This window comes from Cryptotermes secundus, unplaced genomic scaffold (genome assembly GCF_002891405.2).
Source record: "Cryptotermes secundus unplaced genomic scaffold, Csec_1.0 scaffold1894, whole genome shotgun sequence".
Lineage (NCBI taxonomy): Eukaryota > Metazoa > Arthropoda > Insecta > Blattodea > Kalotermitidae > Cryptotermes > Cryptotermes secundus.
Window position 1 is genome coordinate 573,918 of NW_019718027.1, and position 26,951 is coordinate 600,868.

At 46.0% G+C, this 26,951-nt stretch overlaps 1 protein-coding gene across 6 annotated transcripts in view; it reads right to left on the bottom strand.

Annotated features, from left to right (window-relative positions):
- The window catches only part of LOC111863799, a 512,607-nt gene that overhangs the window by 253,723 nt on the left and 231,933 nt on the right, over positions 1–26,951 (bottom strand). For all 6 annotated transcript variants that reach the window (XM_023850539.2, XM_033751102.1, XM_033751085.1 and 3 more), the window contains exon 3: positions 26,774–26,806. In XM_023850539.2, coding sequence (XP_023706307.2) covers positions 26,774–26,806 — 33 coding nt within the window. The remainder of the gene's footprint in view (positions 1–26,773; positions 26,807–26,951) is intronic.

The window sequence follows — 26,951 nt, forward strand, 5'->3', positions numbered from 1 at the left end:
ACTTCCTTCCACATCCTCTCCAAATGATTACTTTCATTCGTCCACTCATTCGACGTTATAAATTCAGAATGACGGACAGCGTCGCTTAATCACCCACACAAAGCAACGTTAACATTTCGTTAAGTAAAGGTGAGGTGCGTAACATACCGCACGTAGGCCTTCGTACAAATTGTCCGCTACTGGTTTCTGATTTCAGCCCAAACTGGAACAGTCTACACTACTATAGACTGGCTAACACGGCCTGTCATATTTCATTCTGTGGAGGCATAGGCTTATACGGACAGATGTCGCTTGAAGGAGGTTCGCTTTCAGAAGTTTCGCTCATTTGAATTTTTGTAGTAAGGCACATGTCCTCTACTTTGCTTCTCATGCGAAGAGAAACTCTCCCACCGAAATCCCTTCCGAACATAAACAAAAACGTGTGAAACACACTGTAACGTAAACAAAAGAAAGTAACTTCACTCAATAAATTCATCTGACGTTCTTCTACGATGGGCGTTATGTGTAGGAGCTTTCTGTTTCTTATTTTAATGATTTTGACAAACGTTAGTGGTATAACAGAGCGAAACATCTATGTGTCGAATATTTGCAGCATGATCTGCTTCCGATATTTACATGTTTCGTTTCAGACAGTAAAATTGGTGAATATTTGTTATTTTAGTCATTTTGTGCCTGCTGGAGAATTCAGCCACCCAATAATAACATTATTCCTGTGCGAAACAGCGATTCACTTTCCTGACGCACTGCCCCAGTTCCGGACTACTAGCAGGAGCGGGGATTGCCTGCCTTCCAGCCAACGAGGATCGTCTAGCCATGTAATTCTTGATGGTTCAGAGTGTGATCTTGTAGTCGGATACCGACGTTTCAGAGGAACGTGCAGCTCCCTCCATCTTCAGGTGTAAGTCTGTTTGTTCGGGAATTATCTCACTTGTATGAGATGGGTGCCGGTCACGGTAGCCGAGCGGTCTAAGGCATGCACTGTCTTCGCTCGCTCGGAAGCCGGGATCGTGGGTTCGAATCTCACTCAGGGCATGGATGTTTGGTGTGCGCTTTTCTGTGTTTGTCTACAGGCAGAGGCCTTGCGACGAGCTGATCACCCGCCCAAGAAGTCCTACCGAATGTGTAAGATCTAGAAAAACCGAAGTGAACGGAGAAGTTCATGGAGGTAGGCCTAGGCCCACTGGGGCTCTAGTGCCAAGGGAAAAAACGCGATGGGTAAGCATGTACATATAAATACAAAAAGAAAAACTCTCCCCTGCAATTAATTAAGCGCCACGCCATGAAGAAGTCCGGGGAGTGGATGTACAGCTACACCATTGGCACTAGGTGACGGTGAATTGTCAGCTTCAAGCCCCGGCCGCTTTATCGTGAAGAAACGTCATCCGGGTCCTAGATCCGGTCTGTACCATGTGACGAGTAGACAAATCGGAAGACAATTTGTAGGGAAAGTACTCATGAGACCCACGCGGGGGTGGGTCCTGGAAGGACCTGTCCATTTTCCACCTGTGCTCCTAACCATGGCTCTGATCTTCCTTGCCCTTGCCCTTCCGCTTACATCTGGGGCTGTGATACAGACGCAACGTGTTCCCTGCGAGGTACGAACCAAATTTCTAGCCATTCTTCATGTATACAAATTCTGTGAGCATGTGATTTGTCATTGCCATTATGCCTATTCGGGCTGGCACAACAACGCTAATAAGTTTCATGTAAATAAATTACATAGTAGGTGACGAACGAGCGAGTAGTCTTCAGTGTCAGTTTCTCGAATCTGTTCTCTGAGTAAAATGATACCATTTTGGTGTGGATATGTGAAGTGTAGTGCCGGTCAGGGTAGCCGAGCGGTCTAAGGCATGCATGGTCTTCAATCGCTAGGAAGCCTGAATCGTGGGATCGAATCCCACTCAGGGCATGGATGTTTGTGTGCGTTTTTCTGTGTTTGTGTACAGGTAGAGGCCTTGCGACGAGCTGATAACCTGCCCAAGGAGTCCTACCGAATGTCTAAGATCTAGTAGACCGAAGTGAAACGGAGAGTTTCATGGAGGTAGGCCGAGGCCCAAATTGGGGCTGTAGCACCAAAGGAAAAAACAGAGTGAAATGTAGAATGATGTATAGAGGAAACTGTCTACGATTGACTATTTGTGTGTGTTATTCGTGGAGCTGGTGTAAAACGTTTGCGCTGATATGTAGGACTGAAAGGAATATGGAAGAAAGAAATTATGGTGAGAAAGCTTGTGTACCGGGCGACGACACTTGCGATGAATTCTCGACCAGAATTAGTCGAATTTCATGTCATCATGATTTAAGCTTGACGATAAGGGCGCGCTTCAAATATTGCTAAGTGAAGCCTTTAGGTCCATTTGTGTTACAGGGAATGTTGGCGTCTGTGTACCCCCCCCCCCATAGTCAGACGGAGGAGTTCCGGTCACTTATCGCGCCGTGTACAGAATGACAAGTAGGGGATCCGGCGTGACCTTGACGGCTTCTGACTTTCTGCGGTTCTGATCTCGTGGGGAACGAGACGCGGCACCGTACCTAGCGAGACAGTCTCACCTTTTATGGGGCATTTGTTTCTTCGTTCATTTAGCGAAGGACTTTCAGATAAGCTTAGACAGATTATGCAACGTAGAATCTGAGAATGACTGTGACTGACGATCTGGAAACGACGTGGAAGTGGTCGCGGTCTATTTTAATGTAATCGCACTTCCACAGCACTTGCCTGCATTAATACACTTATTTGTTATTTAGTTATTTAAAGTTTTGAAGCCTCAGGTTTATCTAAATATAAAAATAGAATAAAAATAAACGTAAAATTCAGCTTAGTTACAAAAGAAAAGTCGTTTAGGGAAATAATTGCTGCCGCTTCGAGATGCCGTGCACATAAATAAGCTGTGTGAGCAAAATGCGGAACTCTTTAATATTAAGCAGGTGGTACTTATAATAACCACTGTGTTTTGAAAGGCTAAGAATGTTATGTTAACCGTAAATACTGTGTACGTATGAAGAACGATGAAGTGGAAGGAACCAATTGCGGCCAGTAGTAATTCACAGGAACGTGCCCTGTTTTTATGTACATCTTTATAAATGATAATCCGCTGAAGAAAACTGTCGCAATTTACTTAGAAAAATGTACCCTCCTTTACATGAATTACTCCCAAAAACACGGCGAATCGTTCCTTCTCAGAGTCTCCGTGCAGGAGGTGTGTAGCGGACGGAATGGCCTGCAATATAGCAAATGTGAGGTCACTGGCGCTGTAACGTAAATGTGTTTAAAAATCGTTATGCCGTTACTGCATTTAACAACATTACTGGAGTGTAATAGGTGAAATAAAAAAAACAGGGTGTTGAGGAGAATATTTGGGCCAAAGAGGGATGAAGTGACAGGAGGTGGGAGAAAACTGCATAATGAGGAGCTTCACAATTCGTACTCTACTCTAGTTAGTTATTGGAGAGGGTGGGTTTCCCCATGCACTTAGACCTGTCTTGGTCCATTGTGCTTCCCTCTATGATATTCTACCAGTCTCTATATCCTACCGGTACTGGTGCTTACCATCAGTCCCGCCCAGTCAGCGAGATCGGTCTCTACTAGCTTGAGCGGTATCTATGATGCTTCCCCCATCTACCAGAGGTATTAGTGACTGCTGTTGGGCGGGAAACGTCCGTTAATTTGGCTCAGTGACCTCCTTTCGAGATATGAGGTTCTTTTACGTGCCGTTAAGCTATGACACGGGACACACAGCTTAAAGTCCCTCCCGGAGGACTTGTTCCCTGAATTTTTCCGCCCTTAAAAATTCGACGACCTCCGCCAGGTATTTGAACCCGCGTACTACGATTCATGAGGTTGAAACGTTACCTCTAGACTACGGAGGCCGCTTTACTCTGCTCTAAGTATAATTAGAATGATCACGTCAAAGAGGATGAGGTGATCAGGTCATCTAGCACGAATGGGAGAGACGAGGAATACGTATACGATATTGGTGGGAAAGCCAGAAGGAAAGAGACCACAGGGAAGACCAAGGGGTAGGTGGGTGGACAATATTAGAATGGATCTTACAGAGATAGGATGGGATGGTGTGGATTGGATTGGATAGATCTAGCTCAGGATAGGGACCAGTGGAGGGCTCTTGTGAACACGGTGATGAAACTTCGGGTTCCATAAAATGCTGGGAAATTCTTGAGTAGCTGCAGAATTGGTGGCTCCTCCAGAAGGGCTCAGCTCCATGAGTAAGTAAGTAAGTAATTAAGTAATGGGTGAAAAATGATTTATTTAAACCGATGCCTTAATAGCGTGGGTATTATAGAACAGCAGGCCACCATAATATGCTATATTATCCTCCAAGGCGAAACAGAACCAAACAAAATTATTTCCGACGGCACCAAATAACAGAACTCGTCTTAGTACATTTCTGAGTTTCGACATTTTCCGCCGCGCTGCGCCACACAACAGAGGAAATACTGTGTTATTTCTTCTTGACCGTTCATTTCAAATTACCAGGGTTTCCTCTACTGACACAGAATTTGCCTGGAGGCTGTGAGAGAAATCTCTAGAAACCTCAGATATGAACCTCAGGTCTTTCAGATATGAAGCGGAAATGCGGGTCATTCGACCGCGATGTTCAGTTCTTGTCTAGAGCGAATGATAAAACAACGGCCAGGATATTCAGCTTCCGAGCCAGATTCAAACCTGGGCTCTCCGAAGCACACGAGTCGATCAGTTAGACCGACGGAACAGAACGTGCTTCAAGGAGGGCCACAGCAAGGACTTCCGTGTAGAACTCAGAGCTGCGCAGACTTCCGGTCCCGCAGGTTCATGCCTACTCTTCCTATCGTTCTATTTCATTTCTGTGAGGAACCAATTACTGAAATACTGATCCCGCCTATATTGCCTTTGTCCCAGTTCAGTTTAGTCAGTGAGTGCAGTGCAGTTGAGTACAGCGGAGCGGACTCGAATTGAGTTCAGAGTCGGGCTGGCTACGGACGGGACGACCAAGGGGTCGTAGTTCGAATCCCGGTAGGATCAAGAATTTTCTCTTCTCCTCAATGTCCAAACCGGCTCTGTTGCCCACCCAGCCTCCTATACAGTGGGTACCGGGGGTAAAGCGGGAGGTGCGTGAAGCTAACAACATTCGCTGTGTCATCACTTCTGCAGCTGAAAAAAGTCGTGAAATTATCCAAGAATCACAAAATTTCTGCCGCGTGCAGAGTGACGCTGTATGGTCTGTTAGATAGGTTTCGACGTTTCGGAGAAAACTTCTGCATCCACCTTCAGTGAGGAGGTCCCTCCTGCACGTTAATTACATGGCGCTACGTTCCACAAGACCAGAGTCGTAATATACACAGCTGCGAGAACATCAGGCATCGAACTGAGAACCAGGTTAAATCAGATCATCTTAATTAATCCGGCGTAAGTCGAAATGAGTATCCTTTGTCCGTCTTGTTTATTGTAAATGTGAACAGCCAGATAGGCACCCCCATACAGAGGGCCCCTTTTGAAGAATGTGGCAGTGTGACGTCACATGGCCCAGATTCTTGCAAGGCTGCACGGAACCTCAGCGGGTGAGCTTAGTGGTACCTTTGTAGAGTGATACTCATTGAAATGAGAATTGCAAATTCTGTTACTACTTCACAGAAAACACACTTCCTATCCATTACAAAGAACAACTGGTTGATTCTATTAGCGATAATAATCACTGTTTACTGGGAGACGCGCAAAGAACACAGAAGTACACTGTGCAGGCAAAATAAAGCGTGTTTCGATGTTGTATACAAGTAAACCCACAGTTCTCCAAACGGTTAAAATATGCCACAACCACTTCCTCAGATTGAGCAAAACAAGGTGTAGACTCAATTTGCTTTATCTTGACGAGAAGTTGCCAGCACAGGTCTCACTAACTTCATAGGAGGTCGGATTACCATGTAACCGTGGTTGGTGCAAGCACTGAGCGATTCGACTGGATTTCTATAATAAAACGCATGAGACACCGAGCATTGAGGTCAGGGGTATGAAGCCATGCACGAGGGAGGACACAAAAGGTTAGTCGTATCTTATCTGTCCGCCATGGAGATTTCAAACCTGCTTTCTGCTTAACTATATGAGCCACAACATTTACCCACACAGTTTTTCAAGTTTCGCATGGTTCTGAGAACAACAGCGTTTGCTTCCTGGCACAGTATCTTTGTAATGATTAATGCTGCTCCCTGTGACGTAGGAACTGAGTATTTCCGTGTTGTTTAGATGTGAATTGGGGAGCCACCATATTTGTTTCCCTGACTACTGGCTAGGCCATAGCGCTTGTTTTAATGCTAGTGGGGTGGGACTAAGTCCCTTTTACTGCGGCCACTTCTGGCCTATTGTACCAGCCCCAGATGTTAGGTGAGGGTGATTGTGGAGCAATTGGTGGAATGAAGATTGGCAGGGGAAACCGAAGTACTCGGAGAAAACCTGCCCCAGCGCCACTTTGTTCACCACAAATCCCACTTGACCAGACCCGGGGTCGAAACCAGGTCATGTTGTGTGGGATTTGTGGTGGACAAAGTGACACTTAGGCAGATTTTCTCCTAGTACTTCGGTTTCCCCTGCCAATTCTCACTTCACCGGCTGTTCCACACTCATCTAACATCCGAGGCTGGTACAATAGGCCAGTAGTGGCCGACGTACCAAGTGGGCTCAGTCTCATCCCTCCCCCAAAGAAAACTACCATGCATATGCAAAGTCCTGTGTTTGGGCATCTCCACATGCGTTTCCTTACTTCGCTTCTCTTTCAAGTAGTGCTGGGATAGTTTCAAACTTTCAGCACTAAAATATATATTAAACAACCACAAGATCTACAAATGAACACAGTGCTCAGTGAAATAAAAAGGCGGAATACAGAAAATCATGAAACCACACGATTGCACTAGCAGTGACCCTACTAGACAATAGCGAAACTATACACGGGCTGAAACGATACACCGTCCTAACCTTACCAGACAGACCTGAGTAAAGTCCTAGTCCAAGAATTAAAATTACACCTAAGTGAACAAATAGAATATGTGAGTTACACCACTGCGCATAACTCATTCACGAGCCAGTACTTATTGAACATAAACATTTACTGCAGATTCTGCAGGTTATGCACAATAAATGTGCGAGAGACAAGAAGTACTACAAAAATATGACGAAGATGGTGTAAACTGGATTTAACTGGGCATTTGTACTGAATTTGATGGACATTCTTGTCCAGTAATTATAATGATAATGATAAGAACATGGAGTTCCTTATGGTTAGAGTAATTACTGACTGCCTGAAGAAAGTGCAGTTGACTTCACTGTATTGACGTTATATTATAAACAAATCCTGCACTCTCCTGTGACGGAGCTTAGTGAGCGCAAAACTGCTCTCAGTCGCTTCACCTCGCATTTGCAGACATCACACAACGAACAACACTAGACTCGGCCAGCCCTAAGTAAGTTAGCTCGTGACCTAACGTTTGTCACATGTTTTCAGCAGGTGATTGGTTCGAAACTTGGTCAACAGACAGACTATTCAGACTCAGGTCCGTGGTTTTCTTCGGTTCCTGCAAGCAAAAGCCACAATAGTACCTCAAATTATCCTTTCACGTCCTTTGCAATTCGTTACACACTAATCAGCACTTCATTTCGGCGCTATGTACTTTCGAGCAATTGTTATATAGACCATCATACATAAAAAATAATATATTGTTCAGATTCTGCTGGCCCGCGGCGCACACGCTGAGGAACACTTCCCAGAGTCTGTTATTCTTAGCCTCAGAGCAGGAAGTGTCTCGCCTCACTTGTACCACCTTATTGTCCTATTGAGCGTTAAATCGACATATTTAGTAAAATAACAGTTTCAATGAAGAGTGTTGTCTCCTGAGTTGTAACACCGTGTAATTCGGAGAGATCCTGACGTTGAATGAATGAATGAAGGTATGAGGGGTAAGCCTCCTCGACCCTTGCACCGCGACCTACAGTCGTCTATTGTGCTTCGATCCTGACGTTTCGGAGGATCATATTGTCTCCATATTTTGGATCGAATTGTGAGCCAAGCAAGAAACCAGCAAAAACAGGCGGCAAGCCAAGCTAGACTGACGAACACCACGAAAAACCTCATTCGAGACGGACGGCATGTTATAGCTTACTGTAGGTGTAGAGAGGCTGTAAAGCTATTTAGGTTCCTGCTGTCACTGTACAGCCTGATAGGGACCTGCAACAGTGTGAAAAACTGTACAGGAACACGTTACAGCTTACTGTAGGTGCAGAGAGGGTGTAAAGCTATTTAGGTTTCTGCTGACACCGAACAGCCTGATAGGGGCCTGCAACAGTGTGCAGAACTAATTTCCCCGACTGTACAGGAACATGTTATAGCTTACTGTATGTGTAGAGAGGCTCTAAAGCAAAGTTTCAATACATTTTTATTAATATCTCCCGAACGGTGTAATGGAGGGGGAACGCGGTAGCGTAGTTGGTTGAGGCACTATGCTACAAGCCGGAAGGTCGCGGGATCGAATCCCGATGAGGTGGATTTTTTCAATTTACCTAATCGTTCCAGCCTCACTATGGCCCTGGGGTCGACTCAGTCTCTAACAGAAATGACTACCAGGAATATTCTTGGGGGTAAAGGGTGGACGGCGCGTAAGGCTGACAACCTTACCGCCATCTACGACCCGATTGTCTAGAAAATGTGGGAACCTCAACGTCTCACAACCTTATGGGCCTTCACGGCCTGTTACAGGGATGCCTTTAGTTAGTGGAAGAATTTGATCTAGTGGTAAAGGCCTTGGGAGGGATATTTTGACAAGGGAAATCCTGTAACATTCATCACTATATCTAAAGGTTTCTGGCGCTAGTGTGTTGCAATTAACATTACAGTCGGGTATGCTTCCATCAACAGATGTCAGGAAGGTATGTCTACTCGCTCGGGACTCCCAGTTTCAGTACAACTTCCGTGGGCGTGCGCAGCGACTCTTTGATGAGTTGTATCCCTAGCTACAGGATGGCGTTAGTTCAGTTCTCTTGTGGAGTATTTCATAATGATTTATTGCGCAATCCTTAACGGAAAGCTTCAGATGTTCGAGTGAATTCATGCATCGTAACTTGATTCTATTCTGTGAGGGTGCGTCCGCACAGTGCATTGCAACCGGTGTTAAGGGCTGTAGTATAGGGCATTAGCTACTGTGCGTCACCCTCCCTCAGTTACGTCTTGGGGCATTCCCCTTCTCTTCTCACCACACGCAACATAGAGGTCAGGTCAAGACGAACGCCCTTTTGTCCTACCTGAGAATATTTTAACCGAACTTGCATTTTTGTTCAGCGAGTTGAATCTTATACATGATCGCCTATAGAGAGAGGAAGAGAGAGGAAGAGAGAGGAGGGAGCAGGAAAACTTTTCGGCTTTGAAAGTTCCCAGGCAATGCCCATTTGCCCTTCTGGTGAAGGTGTGTTAGAGAGTAAGATAGACCTGTCAAATGTACTGCTTCTCCCCAGAAACTCCACAAATATTAAGTTGTAGTCGTGCAAATATGTACGGTAACCACGGTTGTTAAAACGATGCGCGAGTCTTATTTCTGACGTTTATTTCTACATCTAAATAATTTATTTACAGTAATTTATGAAGTAATTTTTTTGTTGTTGCTAGTGGGGTTGGACTAAGTCCCTTGTACTGCGGCCACTTCTGGCCTATTGTACCAGCCCCAGATGATAGGTGAGGGTGATTGTGGAGCAATTGGTGGAATGAAGATTGGCAGGGCAAACCGAAGTACTCGGAGAAAACCTGCCCCAGCGCCACTTTGTCCAACACAAATCCCACCTGACCAGCCCCCGGGATCGAACCCGTGCCGCCGCGGTGGGAAGCCAGCGACTAACCGCTTGAGCTATGGCGCGGCCCAATTTAAGAAGTAACTTTAAGTACTATTGCTTCTTTAAACTTTTTCGGCTATTAAATTATCTGCGATAGCTCAGTCAGTATAGTGACTAGGCTGCAAGAGCGTACGATTGTGTTTCGATTTACAGCACCGCGTCCAGCTGAGAAGCCCAACATTCCTTCTATAACTGGACACAGGGGGCCCCTTATACGGGTGTTAAACCTGCCGGGACGTGAAGCTGACCTCTCTTCTACATATAGTGTTGAAATCAAGAAAGCGAGGAGCTATACCTCCACTTCCCCATAAGTGTTTCATTGCCCGGGCGAAGGACGAGTATTTTTGCTCAGGATAAGGCCTTCTCTCGACGTAAGTTAGTTTCTTCGGCCTCGCTGCTAGTTCTGCGGCATGACGTCACCCTCCCGCTAATATCGACTACTGCCATCAGAGGAGGGTTCAGCAAACTCGCACGCTCTCTGTCTCTCTCGGCTCGCGGTCGCTGGCACGGCGCACTCACAGGGCTGTCCAGAGTTCGACCCGAAACAGACGTTACTCTGATACACTGCAGGAGCTCGCGGGAAGCGGCCGGCTCGAGCGTCGTCCGTCGGACCTGCTGTTCTCACTCACATTTTCAGTCCATTATTTTCAGGTTAATTTGGGGGTAGTACCATAAATCAGGCAATTTGTTAGTCTGGAGAGGGTGGCATTACTTAGGCAACCTGTTAATTAAGGGTCAATGCCTACAAACAAGGCACTAGATACCGGTCTGTGTGTTCCATGTGAAAAAAGCAACTTTCGGGTAAACGTAGGGTAAGTGCCGTTAAAATGCCGGTCACGGTAGCCGAGCGGTCTAAGGCATGCACTGTCTTCGCTCGCTCGGATGCCGGGATCATGGGTTCGAAACCCACTCAGGGCATGTATGCTTCTGTGTTTATGTACAAGTAGAGGCCTTGCGACGAGCTGATCACCCACCCAAGGAGTCCTACAGTATGTGTAAGATCTAGAAAAACCGAAGTGAACGGAGAAGTTCATGGAGGTAGGCCTAGGCCCACTGGGGCTGTAGTGCCAAGGGAAAAAAGAGTGCCGTTAAAATAGCCACGAGCTTAGTTATGTGAGCTTCATGCAAAGGCGATTACATTTCGGTTAAGTGTGGGACAGTATCATGCAGCAGCCATGTGCTGATTTAGGGGCATGTCACAATGTGGGGATAATGCTATCAGTTTCCGCATAAGGCAGCACATACTCTCGTATTCCATTCACTTCTTTCGTTCTTCATGCAACGTGTTTCGACCTCATGTGGCCATCCTCAGGTATATCTTATGTTGTAAGCTGCTTCACTGCATCACTTACCTACAGGGGTTAGTACCAATTAAAATGAATTGAATATCGAACGTTAAAAACTAATTTAAATATTTCTCAAATTTAATCAGATGATACAAGAACTTTCGGTCTAGAAACCCGAAATTAACGGCCGTGGGGATCCGTTGCGCTGACCACGCGACACCCTCTATACGCTAAAGTTGGCACTAACTTCGCCGATAAGCGGCGGTCGCTCGGTCTGTATAGATCGCTTGCGGACTACAAGCCACGGAGTTTGTTTTTGTTTGATACAAGAACTTTATTTCATTCTTCACTCGTGATATGTATACTAACTTCGCGAAAGAAATTCATCATAAGTTACTGTGTTGCATAGAATACTACGCAGGCTGTCCAGCTGTCCAGCTGTCCAGTTGTCCAGTTGTCCGAACATACATCCCGTCTGCTACAGCACAGGACGGCACAGATTTCTGCATGACAGCCAATCACAATGGCCGCGCGGTCTAAGGCATGAACCGCCTTCGCGCGCTCAAACATCGTGATTATGGGTTCGAATCCCACTCTAGGCATGGATGTGTGTGTGTGTGTGTGTGCATTTTTTCTGCGTTTACGCGCTGTGTATAGGTAGATGCTTTGTGACGGGCTGATCTCCCGCCCAAGGAATCCCACCGACTCTGTGTAGATTAAGAAGCTGAAAAAAGCGGCCAGGGTCCACAAGGCATAACGTAACAGCTTTAGTAAGATGTGTCCAATTTGTTTCATTACTATGTACTATATTACTATAAAAGAGGAACCGGGATAGGGCAGTCGGTATAGCGACTGGCTACGGGCTGGACGACCGGGGCGTCAGAGTTCGAGTCCCGCTAGCGTCAAGAATGTCTTCTTCTCCATGTCGTCCAGACCAGCTCTGGGGCCCACCCAACCACCTATCCAATGGGCACCAGGGGCTGTTTCCCCGTGGGTAACGCGGCCGGGGCGTGATGCTGACCACTCACTTCTAGCTAGTGCTGAGGTCAAGAAAATGTGGAGCTAAACATCCACTCCCCCATACGCCTTCATGGAGTAGTGCTTAATTAGGTAAGCACAGGGGCAACTTTACCTCCACCTTACTGTACCTAAAACGCAGGATTTAACGAAAAAGTGTATGTGAAACAAAACGTGTTTGTTTCTCTCTTCAACAAGCTTTCCTCCGGCGTATACTTGGCTACTTTAGCGCAATCCAGTCTCAAGATCCGTGCAGGGCTTCACGTGGACTGTCCATCACTGCTGTCCGATTTTCACCAGAATTGGAACGTGTCAACAAACTGATGTTAGTCACCTCCGAGGTAAGAAAATCGTCTTTCCCACTGTCTCACTTTGTTTCGGAAGCTGGATTTGCTTCCATCGTCATGCCGGTTCTGTTTGTTTCTCTAACTGAAGCTAATATCTGTCTGCTGGTAACACAAGACGTTTCAGTCAGGGCACAGAAACCGTGAATGTCGGAAGCAAGGAACAGGGGGATACAATTAGTTCCGTTTAATGGATTCGACATAGGTCTTATAAATTTACCTGATGACGGAAGTACAGCTCTGACCCGAAACACTGTGTTTCCTTAACCGAAGTGAGAATAGAGGAAATGTCCAATATATGTGTCAATCTGATATCACACTTCTGCATACTTTGGCTAAGTGGCGACTTTGTAAACAGCAGCCGTTGCTAGGTAACCCCAGCAATATACAGGCATGCAACAGTACAACGACGGGGATATGCAACCCGTTTCTAAGAAACGGATCCGTAAACACGCATCCACAAAAATAGTTACTGCTGGAAACGATGTTTTCCATTCGGTCAGTGCAAAGTAGTTATAAAGAAGAGTTGGGGCAACAAATTCAGTTGAGTTTAGATCCGCAAGGGAGGCTGAGAGGAGACGGTAATCCAGTTCAGTTGAGAGTTGAAAATCCCGCTGTGAAGAGAAGAGTCAGTTGAATGTCAGTATGTGAAGAGAAGTTTAGGAAGTCGGTGTGAAATTGCCGTCAGGCTGGGAGATAATCAGTTGAGAGTTGAGTTCTGTAAGAGATGCTGTGAAGATAGAACCTGAGCACATGAAGCTAAAGAATTTTCACTGTTAGAAACCGTTCCAAGGAAACGGGCTGTGAAAGCACAGCAGGCTGCGAAAGGCTTAGCTGGTGCTGTAGTGATTGGTAAAGCGTGGAGACCAGCGACAGCACTGCAATTACTTGCAGTTGCGAACGATGTGTATAACTGGTCAATAAATCCATTCACCAGTCCATACCCCGTCTATAGTCATATATATATACATATAAATCGTGACAATATCACGCAGCAATGTAAAATTTCGAAGAAATTCCTTTCGTGGTGCCCGAGTCCTTACGTGCGGAAGACGGACAGGTATGGAATAGGCAGCAGTTGAATTTTTTCACTTTTCGTTGAGAATGCGCTAGAAACAACGGCAACATGTTACAGTGAAGTACATAAATTTAAGAAAATCATCATACCTGAAGATGTACCTGTGTAGCAGAGACATTTGGTGAATTTAGATGTAACCATGGACTAGGCGTCGATTCGACCCAAAATCTGCAACGCTGCATTGCTGCATTTGAAACCCCAAATAATGGGTAACCACGGCAACAATTACGCATGTTAGTACACAGGAAAGGCGAGACAGGCAGATGCTGACGTCTGAGCAAACTGAAGCCTTCAGAATTTACAAACGAAGTCCACACACACACACACACACACGCGCTGATAGGATATCGTACAGAGCTCTTACGGATCCCGCTTTATGTACACAGGGGCCGGTAGCTCAGTTGGTAAAGAGCTTAGATCACGGGTTGCAAGGGCCTAAAGCGGCCGGGCTGTGTAGCTGAACACTCATCTCCATCTACGAGTGCTGAGGGTAAATATGTTTGGAGCTATACCTCCATTCTCCCATATGTCATCGTGACATGATGCTTAATTAAGCAACGGGAACAACTTTTCTTCTTATCTCAGAATAATGCACCTTAACAGATTTTTTTTTTTCAAAGTACCAAGCTGTTTAAAACGGTAAGTATGCTGACCAGCAGACGCACACGTTTGTAAGCTTTCCGTCTACACACATGCATCCTTCATATTGCGTGTTAACTCGTGATAATTACAAGCAGTGCATTATATTTTATACAAGAACCGACGTTAATGTGCGAAATATGAAAGCTAAATCATTCAAAAACGCAAAAGAGGCCAACGACCCACATAACTCCCCCCACAAACATTTATTTATCTATAAATGCACACAATCCGTTTCTCTTTTGTAATTTTGGTGCATATGCATAAGTTCTAAGCATAACAATTACTAATAGTCGTCACACATTTGGGATGAATGCGCTGAGTAAACCCGCAGCCCGCACAGCACGTAAGAGCTCGCACTGTCCTGCAGTCGCGCACCAACTCCTCAACGTCTACGTAAGAGGGCTCAACCGTAGCTGGGCGTACCTTACTTTCAAGGCAACCAGAAACCATTTCTTTATTGCTAGTGGGGTGGGACTAAGTCTTTGTAGGCCGCGGCATAGCTCAAGCGGTCAGTCGCTGGCTTCGCACCGCGGCGACCCGGTTCAAACTCGAGTCTGATCAAGTGGGATTTGTGGTGGACAACGTGGCGCTGGGGCGGGTTTTCTCCAAGTGCTTCGGTTTCCCCTGCCAATCTTGATTCCACCAATTGCTCCACAATCACCCTCACCTATCATCTGGGGCTGATACAATAGGCCAGAAGTGGCCGCAGTACAAGGGACTTAGTCCCACCCCAATAGCATTAAAAGAAAAAGTCCCTTGTCACGTGTTTATGGCTCCGCAACTAATAACAACGAGTTCTGGATTGGATGATTGGATTTATTAACGCCTTCTTTCAGATCTCTCTTACCCTGAACCAATTATAGCGCTACCGCTGATCTACCCACTTCACAAATCACTAGGACACACTCCATTCTCGTTCTCGTTCTCCGTTCTACTCAAGTCAAAGTCACATTGCGACTGACGGTCAGTCAGTCAGTAAATCTTGGTGTCGAGCCCCATTTGGGGCTCATGACCAGATATTAATTATTACCGTTTGACCGTTACGGTCTTGTTTCTGTGGGGCGTCTTCTCTGACGAGAGGACGGATCTGCCTTTTGTATATGCTGCTGGCCCTAGTCAGCGCAGTCTTATTCGGGTCCGAGTCCCTTGGGACTCGTGACCATATTTTACTGTCTCAGATTTGAGACTTCCTTTTTCGTCGCCTCCTACGACTCGCAGGGTCACGGTGGAGTTATTCGACCCCGCCTCCACATGGTGGAACTGACTCCTCCGTTCTACTCTGTTCTGTGCCCTCTTATAATTCCTCGGCACGGACCCCACAGAATGCACTGTCTTGTTTTCAAGAATGCTTGTTTATTGGTTCGCTACCTAACAATAGGTGTCCTACTGTTCCTGCATCTGCTTCTGCAGGAATGTTTAGCGACCCGTTGCCTAGCAATGGGCATGGTGCGGATCACATAGAAAACACTTCTTGCAATACCTTTTCTATTGTTGCACGCGCGTATTGCGGGCATTTCCTAGAGTTGTGTCTACATGCCACAATATTATTCTTCACACTTCCACATAAAAATATTACGAATATTCGCAGACTCAAGTAAAGCTATCCCTGTAACAGGCCCTGGAGGCCCATAGCGTTGTGAGATGTTGAGGCTCCCACATTTTCTAGACAATCGGCTCATAGATGGCGGCAAGGTTGTCAGCCCTACGGGCCGGCCGCCCTTTACCCTTAACTTAAGAATATTCCTGCTACTCATTTCTGTTAGAGGCTAAGTGAACCCCAGGGCCATAGTGCGGCTGGAAGGATTAGGCCAATAGAAAAAATCCAATGATCTCATTGGGACTTGAACCCGCGACCTTCAGGCTTGTAGAATAATGCCTCAACTAAATACGCTACCGCGTGCCCCTTATATTCACAGAATAGACATGATATATTACAACAAAAGACTGCTCTCTCGTTCGTAACCTACTACATTACTTACGGTGAGGTAACGTCTTAACGCTCGACAATTCATTGCTAGGCACAGATCTCGTTTCTATACAGAGCCTATACAAGGATAAGTTAATGCAGTGACGAGCTATTTCGGACACTGAAACACTGAGAAAATGAAACACTGAGAAACGTTTTGAGGTGGGCACGGCAGGTCTCATAGCGTATCTACATGCCCAGTTTGTTTGGCAACAGACCGCTCCAGTATCAGTGTGTGTTTTATTTATGTAGGTCCCATTTGGCCCGTTCACCACTTACTTAACGACGCTGTCAACTGTGTTGAATACGGCAGGAGCATTAGCCATTAACGAATTGGAAAAGACGTGGAAAGCGGTTGTGAACAAATTACAGGTACTCTCCTGGACAGCCTGCGGAAACCACGAAATAAACTTCAAATGGGACAGACGCTCGGGGTAAGATACGAACCTGAGACCTTCTGAATAAGAAGGTAGAGTGCTAACCACTTGAGAGTGTAGTTATGTAAAGCAAATGCAGATGACAGAATATAATGAGACTGTGTTCCTTCAGAATGGCAAGAAAATGGCGAACTTATATAAAGACGGTGACAACATTCGGTTTCAAGAACAAGAGAAAATATCTCGATGAGCTGAATAGCTATCCTGTGCATGAGATTTGAAATTCTGTCGATATCAATGTTATGAGTAATATTACGTTCTTCTGGGATGAAAGAACTATACTTTGGTTGAAAAGTTCTTTCCCACACGACGTCACGTTACAGAAGACTATAACCTTGGCTCGAATCAACCCAAACAAGACCTGTGATGCGTAGTTCGACGGTCTGACGCTCAAAATACGCGTCCATTCTGCTGCCGAAGCATCAATGGGCCGCCAGCCCAAAATAATCCTGGGCGTTACCTGAATTGTCGCAGTTCCGACGGAACAGTCTCCTATGTAGAGGAGCCTTGATTGGGCGACGTACTGACTCTCGCCACGTTCCAGTGCCTCGGGTGTAAACAATTTTACGTGGAACGTTCTTCAATACTGTGATCAGTTATAGAAGAAGACATATACAGGATGATCCGTTTGGGTTTCGATAAAGTAAAACTTTAAGAAAATAAGCCACTAAGAGTTACATGGTTGCGTGTGTGTTACTAAAGCGTGGGACTTCGTTAGATGGACTAGATGGACATCAGTGATCAGCTTGACGCCCGTGCCGCTTTACCCCCGACACCCGTTGGATAGGAGACTGCGTGGAACCCAGAGCCCGTCTGGACACTATGGAGACGAAAAAATGCCTTACCCGTGCCAGGAATCGAACCCACGGCAGTCAAGCCTATCGATATACCGACTGAGCTCTCTCTCCATTTCGTTGCTGACAGTCAAGTGGCGTACCCTTAGAGAATTTCTATAAAAACTGTATTAGTGTTTTTGTCAAATGCCTGAACTTATCGCCCATAGCTTCGTACCATCCTTGACATAACTGCCGTAAGAAAGCGCAACTTGTCCTCTGTTCATGTCCACTCTCTCAGATCGATACATATGTGCCCCAAGGTTTTCAAAAGTCTGAAATTAACCGTTGTAGCACGTACAGACTGGCCCGGCGCTTACGAATACTTCAGTTACCGGAGAGAGCAAGTAAATCGAATTTTCGTAATGCGAATCGCCATGTCCCATAGGCGCAATTTTATGATTTGTTCCCGAACGACCCAAAAGTCTTCAAAATAAATCCAGTTTTATTACCTGAAACGAAACATGTAAACACTAGAAACACACTATATCACGAAAGAGACATCGTGGACACAGCTGTCCTACACAAGACATCAATAAAGAATTGTTTTGACAGAAACATGGCGTAAACAGCGACTGGAAAGGAAACATTTCCCCCCCCCTTCTTTTATTGCTAGTGGGGTGGACTAAGTCCTTTGTACTGCGGCAACTTCTGGCCTATTGTACCAGCCCCAGATGATAGGTGAGGGTGATTGTGGAGTAATTGGTGGAATGAAGATTGGCAGGGGAAACCGAAGTACTCGGAGAAAACCTGCCCCAGCGCCACTTTGTCCACCACAAATCCCACTTGTCCAGACCCGGGATCGAACCCGGGCCGCTAAGGTGAGAAGCCAGCGACTAACCGCTTGAGCTATGGCGCGGCCCAACATTTCCTTTACCTTCATCTGCTTTTATCTTCTCTTGATTCTAGAGCACTGGGCCTGACTTTGAGACTTTTATAGGAATTTAAGTATAAAATTATGATTTTAGTTCGGAAGTTATTTCGGATGAAAAGCAAACTGAGCGCAGGTTATGCGCAACATTTCGTAACACTGATCTCCGTAAAGCGACCAATATCTGCACCACCTGCTTTAAGATTAAAGAAGTTGTGCATTTTCTTTCAGACAGAGTATTTATGTCTGTCTTACGGTTCTCAAAATAAGCAGCGAATGTTTCCCTACACACCACTAACCGGCTGCTCTACACAGTGCTCTCCGCAGAGGCAGGAACCGAACTTCTAAATGTACTTCTTTTGTTTATGAATTTCATTCTTCCTCGGAGAAGTCACGTTTCGCTGTAATGGGCTGATCTTGACGTTCAACCAAAAAAAGACGCTACACGGACGCCGCTAACGGACGAGTCTCGTGAGTCATGGGCAAGCGATGGGGGACGCCAGTCACCAAGCAGGAGGTTCTGTGTTTGTTCCCCTCCGATGACTTAATCCTCAGAAGCCAGCCGGCTTGGGGGTTGTGTTTTTCAGAAGTGGCTGAAAGCAGAGCGGAAAAGTGATTTTTACCCCATTAAGTTGTAAAGCTCATGGACCTTAACAAGCGTGGGCTTTGCAGCTGCCTCGTTCGGGTTTCTGAAATTGAAAGTCGGCGAGCTGATTGGCTGGGACTGCGCCCCTGTAGCAACAACACGGTGAAAGAGGGGGCATTGACGTCAAGGTTTGTGACGTAGACTCAGCGGCAAAGACAGTTTCTTTTTAATTCTAGATTGGAGACTTTGACTGGAAGCTGTCGAGCAATTACAATTATCCGCCATAATTATCCATAAGAGAGCCCGATTCACACGCAAACACGAATGAAATCCCTCATAAACGGTTATTCACGCTTCGATGAAAATATATTTCAGATCTGTTGACTTTTATCTACACTGAGAGATAGGAGATTATACGCGGACTTTTTCAATAATACGAGTACCTGTAACCCTCTCTTCTTTCAAAATATGGTAAATTTTGATATGAGAATCTTAGCATGATCTTTGTCAGACATTTTGATTTATAATTATAGCAACAGAGTAGCGCCCTGGTTTACATAAGGACATACAGTATATGAATTTTCCACATCTTCTGTTGTAAGTCTAATTCGATATTCTGCATTGATATGTTTGGTTTTACGTAACGCATTTTGTGTTCTGCTGAAGTGTTCACAGATTGGCCACATGCAAGTCTTATGAACAGCGAAGATTTCCGATGGGAGATGCGCGTGCTGCCCTATGGTTCACACAGACTCCCCAATGTTGGTCTGGATGGGCCCTTTAGGTAAAGGGAAAGAATTTGCTTACGAATAGAATTGTGGGTCTCTATACGGAAACAGGTTTCGAGATATCAAGAGAAATGCGATACTTTGTACATTTTCTATTGTTTAAAGATTTGATTTTTCCAGGCCGCGCCATAGCTCAAGCGGTTAGTCACTGGCTTCCCACCGCGGCGGCCCCGTTTCGATCCCGGATCTGGTCAAGTGGGATTTGTGGTGGACAAAGTGGCGATCCCCCTCGTTGGTGGGTGAGGGTGGTGAGGGGGTTTGAGTATGCCAAGGACCCTGAGAGCTATACCAGCGGTAGCGTAGCTACTGGCAGGGCCTCCCTTGCTGGACAGGTCAAAGGGTAGGCATCAGACGAAGAGAGACACCAAAAACCAAAAACTGATGCCGGAAGCAGCGTCATCAGCAGCGACTTGAAGCACAGAGCAAATGATGCTCGAGATGGTTCAAGTTCGTATAGCAAGAGGCGTGACCAGGGTGGTTTGAACGGCTGTTGTACTGCGATGTGGAAAGCAAATGGAAAAACTACCACATTATCACTTTCCCTGGATAGTCTCTTTCCAAAAACAGAGATACCATGTATGCGAGATGTTTCATCTGGAGACAAACAAACTGGAGGGGCAGATAGAAGTGCCGAAAAGACGAGGAAGAAGACCGAAGAAGATATTTTAACTGAAGGAGAAAGCTTGAGATCGCATTAAGTGAAGGAACTGTTTTGGAAGAGACTGTGGACCTGTCGTATGACAGATTACCGATGAATGAATGAATGAAAGTGGCGATGGGGCGGGTTTACTCCGAGTACTTCGGTTTCCCCTGCCAATCTTCATTCCACCAAATTCTCCATCATCATCATAATCACCCGGGGCAGGCTACAATAGGCCAATCAGTGGCCGCCGTGCCGAGTAGACCCAGTTGGACTCCACCCTCCACTATGCGAATTAAAAAATTGATTATTAACAATTCTGGTGTGTTCACGTTTCTGCTTCATGTTTTCAGTTTTGATGATATTTTATGAATAAAGTTGACAGGCAGGCGGGCAGTGGCAACGTTACACAGAGAGTACCAAGGTAAGTAACTTTGTCCCGAATGCAGCAGGTCTGATGCTACTTCTTCTCTGCAACTTTTGCTTCAAACAATTAATGCTCAGAAATATATATATATAACAAGTTACGTACAATTTACGCAGGTTTTCATGTAAAGTGTCCGCCGTTTTGATATAATTTAACAAAACCTGGGATATATTGTCAGAAATGAGTAAAGTTCCCAATATATTCAGCAGTTGTCTTATTATTACGATACTTGCTGAAAAGCCGACGTACATAGTGACACGGCGAAACTAACCGGCGCATTTGCCTCCAAATTCCAGACGTCTGTGACGTTTTGAGGACAAGGCCATGCAAGAGTTCTTTTGCAGTATGTGCGTGGTCGGGAAGGTTCGGGGAGCAACTCACACAGATCATCGAGAGTGGTCACAAGGACGTGAAAATCTCGGACGTGTCCGTAACCCTGCAGCCTTCTCAAGGTCTCCTGCAGTCGAGCGCATCGCACTCCACTTCAGTTGCGTTTGCTTTTGGAACTAGCGACACAATTGCCTGCCTGTCTGTCTGTATCACGTGCACACCAACTTGCGGTTTTCAAATCTGAAGACCCATTACACAATTTGTCTTCACATAAATTTGCGGGTAAACAAGCTGCTGAAGCGTGACACTGTTGTGGCGGGAAATGAACCGCGCACCGGCACGGAGCGTGTCCGTGTGGTCACGGCGTCTCTTTGCCTCATGTCCGTCACCTTCCTTCCGGAAACGGATGGCAAAATAGAGCCCTCATGACATTAGCCTACGGGCGTCAGAACAATTTCAAAAGTACATGGGCCTTTCCTAGAGCTGCAACCGTACACATAATCTAGGAGAGGAATTATGAAGGGTGAAATCATCTTTGTGCACAGACAGACGTTTCGGCATCTTGTGATATCAGTACCGTCAACTCACGAATACTCTTAAATGGTTAACTACTAATCATTAATCGATTAATCGGTCAATAACATAAGTTGTCAGGTTCGCTTAGTAGGGGGTGGAGACCAACTGGGCCCACTCGGCACGTCGGCCACTGATTGGCATATTGTAGCCTGCCCCGTGTGATTATGATATGGAGAATTTGGTGGAATGAAGTACTCGGAGAAAACCCGCCCCAGCGCCACTTTGTTCACCACAAATCCCACTTGACCAGACCCCGGCATCGAACCCAGGCCGCCGCGGTAGGAAGCCAGCGACTAACCGCTTGAGCTATGGCGCGGCTCAAGTCGTCAGGTTACGATAGCAATGAATTGTCGAGCGCTATCACGCCGCATGAACGTAAGATGTGAAGGAGAGTCCAGAGTTTTGTTTCAGTGAATCGAGTCCATTATATGAGTCCTGATAATGTTCTGATGTGGACATGTGAAGCTTGCAGCACACAGTAACATGAAGAACATTGGAAAGATACACAGAACGGTTCCCAACCTACACTATATGTGGAAAAGGATGAGAAATGTCGTCCATTTGCAGGTTCCCACATTTTGAATAGGTGGAAGAGCTACTTCTCTCAGTTACTGAATGTACATAGGGTCAGTGATGTTAGGCAGAAATAAATCCATACAGCTGAGCCGTTAGTACCTGATCCTAGCCCTTTTGAGTTTGAAATTGCTATTGCAAAATTGAAAATGTAAATCGCCAGGTAGTGATCAAATTCCGGCAGAACTTATTCAAGCAGGAGGCGAAATATTACGTTCTAAGATCCATAAGCTAACTACTTCTACTTGCCTGACCAGCGGAAAGAGCCTATTATAGTACCATTTCACAAGAAGGGTGATAAAACTGACTGTGGTAATTATGGGGGGGATATCACTGCTATCAACTTCACACAAAATTTTATCCAATATTCTTCTCTCAAGATTAAGTCCATACATAGATGAAATTATTGGGGATAATCAGTGTGGGTTTCTACGTAACAGATGAACTACTGATCAGATCTTTTGGATTCGTCACATACTGGAGAGAGAGAAAGAAAAAGGAATACAATGAGACAGTGCATCAGCTACTTGTAGCCTTCAAGAAAGCCTATGATTCAGTTCAGAGGGAAGTACTGTACAGTATTCTGATAGAGTTTGGGGTACATATGAAACTGGTTAGGCTGATTAAAATTTGTTTAAATGAAACGTATAGTAAAGTCCGTGTAGGTAAACATTTGTCTGATAATTTTCCTATCCAGAATGGTCTAAAACAAGGAGACGCTTTATCGCCACTCCTTTTCAACTTTGCTTTAGAATATGCCATTAGGAAGGTCCAGGGAAACCAGGTGGGACTAAAATTAAACGGGACACAACAGCTGCTGGTCTATGCCGATGATGTCAATCTACTGGGAGGTAATATATATTCCATAAACTGAGTGAGTGACGGTAGTAAACCGGTTGGTCTTGAGGTAAACGCAGAGAAAGTATACGTCGAAGTCTCGTCACCAGAATGCAGCGCAAAATCACGATATATACGTATAGACAGCTAGTGGCCTTTGAAAATGAGGCAGAGTTCAGATATTTGGGAACGACAGTAACAAATTAAATCTGATTCATGAGGCAAGAAGAACTGGCAGGATTCAAATATTGCTGGCTCTCGTCTTCCGGTCTGCTGTCTAAAAACGTAAAAATGAGAATATACAAAAGTACAGTTTTGCCTGCAGATTCTCTTCCGGTCCGAGACCGGTTCATTTAGCAGGGCTGTACTACCGAACGGGAGGACGTAGATGAAAGGATTTGGAATGAAGTGGTTATAGCGCAACTGAGATACCACCGCAGTATTTGCCTGGAGGGACTGAAGAAAACGGCGACGAACCTCACTCAGGATAGCCGGTGTTCCGGCACAGATCCGAACAGGGCGCCTTCCGAATACGCGTCTACAGAGTGTTACCGCCGTGCTACCCCGCTTGGTAACTTCAGCACGTTTCAAATGAACGACTTAACTGAAGACCATTTGTGCATAAATTGTCGCTTCACAACATGTACACACGCGCACCCCACCCACTTGGAGCGTAACATGTAATGTGAGAGAGAGTCTCAGAGGCTCGGACGCTCAGGTTCTTACCTTCAAGTGTGAGGCCGTCCTGCAGGAGATGAAACCGCGCTACTGATAAACAAAAACATCTGAAGGAGGAAGCGGTCAACGGTTTTGCTCCCCCACCCCACCCCACCCCCCACCCGTTGAGTCCAGCTCCAGCTCTGGAGAAGCTGCTGCAGAAGATGTGTGCAGCATCTCAGCTCCCCCTGACATTGATACTGGAAGAAGGGGGGGGGCTCCTTTTCTCCAGCGACGCAGAACTAGAAATGTTCGTTACAACTGGAGGGTCCTTTCCGGACTGGAGCACGCCAACTGACACGCCGATCTTTTCACAGGGTGGCCACCAGATTGCGACTCTCCACGACACAGGACGTTTCCTAACAACGGTTCTTGTGAAACTCGGTTCTCATTAAATTTACAGCGACTGGACGCCAAGTCTGTTCTTCATCACTGCTGGGAAGAAGCTGGGTTAACACGTAGATCTGCAGTTATCCCTTTGCTTAATTAAGCACCAGGCAATGAAGACGTATGGGGGTGTGGAGGTATAGCTCCCCCCATACTACACTTCCGTTATAGATGGAGAGTGAGTGTCACTTGGCTTCATTAAGCACAGGGCAATGAAGACGTATGGGGGTGTGGAGGTATAGCTCCGCCCATACTACACCTCCATTATAGTGGAGAGTGAGCGTCACTTTCCGAGGAAGCGAATCCAGGACCCACTGGACAGATGGCTCGGTGAGCGCTAGAGCCGGTCTGGATGTTGCGGAAAATTCTCGTGCTTATACCGGGAATCGAATCCCGATGAATCAGCTGCCCAGTCCATAGCCTACTCACTATTTGACTGAGCTAAATCGCCTCCTCATAGCACCACGCTCACTATAAATTTGTTTCCAGGGGGCCTAAGACGAGTTGCGACATAGGCCTACAGGAGTTACAACGTTGTATTTGTGAGCAATACATCCACAATTCAACTTATTGATCGCATCGTCACATAGTCCACACAGCACCATCACCAAGTATACATGATGATTTCCTGACCTTCCGACAGTCTCAGGCTCAGGCTCTGAGTACTATGAGTAGAAGGGCCGCCCCATAGCTCAAGCGGTTAGTCGCTGGCTTCCCACCGCGGCGGCCCGGATTCGATCCCGTGTCTGGTCAAGTGGGATTTGTGGTAGACAAAGTGGCGCTGGGGCAGGTTTTCTCCGAGTCCTTCGGTTTCCCCTGCCAATCTTCGTTCCACCAAATTCTCCATCATCATAATCAGTCGGGGCAGGCTACAATAGGCCAATCAGTCGCTGCCGTGGTGAGTGGACCCAACTGGACTCCACCCCCCACTAAGCGAAGCCCTCAATCAGGATGCCACCTCCGAATGTATGCTCAGAGCATTAATTCTGGACCAGAGATTCTCAACGGGAGTGCCGCAAGGTTTCGGCACCTTGGGCTCAAAGTCTACCCTCCACACTAAAGAATGACAATGTGAAATAAAATATGCATTTTTATCAGCTCCTTAATTCGGCATTTGTAACAAAATTCACCTTCCTCTCTTCTGATAATTTTATAATGTGACGCGTGGCCTAAAAGCCGGAGTATCGGAGTCTGAGCCAGGCGTTCATTGCCAGTCAACGGCTGGGCGAACTTATTCCCAGGCGCCCACTCCTACGAAACGGTTCTAGTTACTATTTCACTGTTGAAGGCTGATAACCACAGTAACGAATCGTAGGTTGCACAGTAACGACTACTACTTTTAAAAAATAATGTTATTTAAAAATATGTCCACTTTTATTGTAAATTTCATTTATCTATTTTATTCTGGTGTGACGCAAAAAGAGATGGTGCGAGAACTACTGCTCAAGACAAAGCTGTTCCCGTAGAGGGGGAGTACATTTGGTCAAGTTGACTAACTAGGTAATGATTCTCAGAATCACTGGGTTTTGGACTTTTACATCGCCCCGTATTCTAGATACTAGAAGAAACGACGTTTCGGAAATTGCATCTGTTACCGTCTTCAGGTGAGGGGAGAAGACACCTACTCATTTGGGTCCCTTAGAAAGAGCTAACCTCAATCACTGGAGTGGTATACACCAACGCGGGAACTCTTTAGAATCTACAGATAATGATTATAAATTGGTATCAGTAACAGTGGGTCACGTGAACGGAGTTCATGGAGGTAGGCCTAGGCCCACTGCGGCTGTAGTGCCACGAAAAAAAATAGTGGGTCACCCACCCTGCCTCCCACAGTGTAGCTACAACCACTTCCCCACTATTTCTTCTCACGCACAACTCAAAAGGTAGGTCTAAAAATACGTCCTGTACCTCCACTCCCCTCGATGTCTTCTTGTCGTGGTGCTGAGTTAGGCATAGGGACAGCTTTATCTTCCTGCAATACATGACTACAGTTAACTTCTCCTGGTTCACACGCTACCCGTCGGTCACTTCTCTTTTCGTAACAGCCGATCAGATGGCGCTGACAGCTCACCGACAGTTCCTATGCTTACAACTGGTGGAAGTGAAAGGAGGAACGCGTAACGAGTGGAGTTCGTCTGAATCATACACACAGCGGAGAAGATAATCTTACACGTATATCTCTCGAATTAGGAGCCGGGATAGCAACGGGCTGGACGACCGAGGGTTGGTAGGGGCGAGTATTTTCTCTTCTCCATGTCTTCTAGACCGGCTCTGGGGACCATCCAACCTCCTCTCTAATGGGTACCGGGGGCTCTTTCCCCTGGGGTAGAGCAGGGGCGTGAAGCTGAGCACTCACCTCCAACTAGTGCCGTGGTCAAGATTACATGGATATGTCCATCCTCTCCCCCATACACCTTCATGACGCAGTGCTTAATTAGTTAAGCACAGGGAAAACTTTACCTTTTACCTATATCTCTCTAATTATGACATTATGATCTACTTGACTGTATAATTATAAACTTAAAAAATATTTCTATCGCTGGCATATGCCTTTCTGTTAACAAGGCTCTACGCTGACTTACCGGCTGGCCCCGCGTCGCCGTGTACACCAGCATCTGCAGAGGAACCAGATAAATAGGAATTAGTTAGACGTCTTGCAGACTGTACGGAAGTAAACCTGTGTTTTGAAGAATGGTTGTGTGCAGTGACTGCCTTGAGACATCAGTACTGGGTCCGACATAAACAGCTTCCACTCTATTT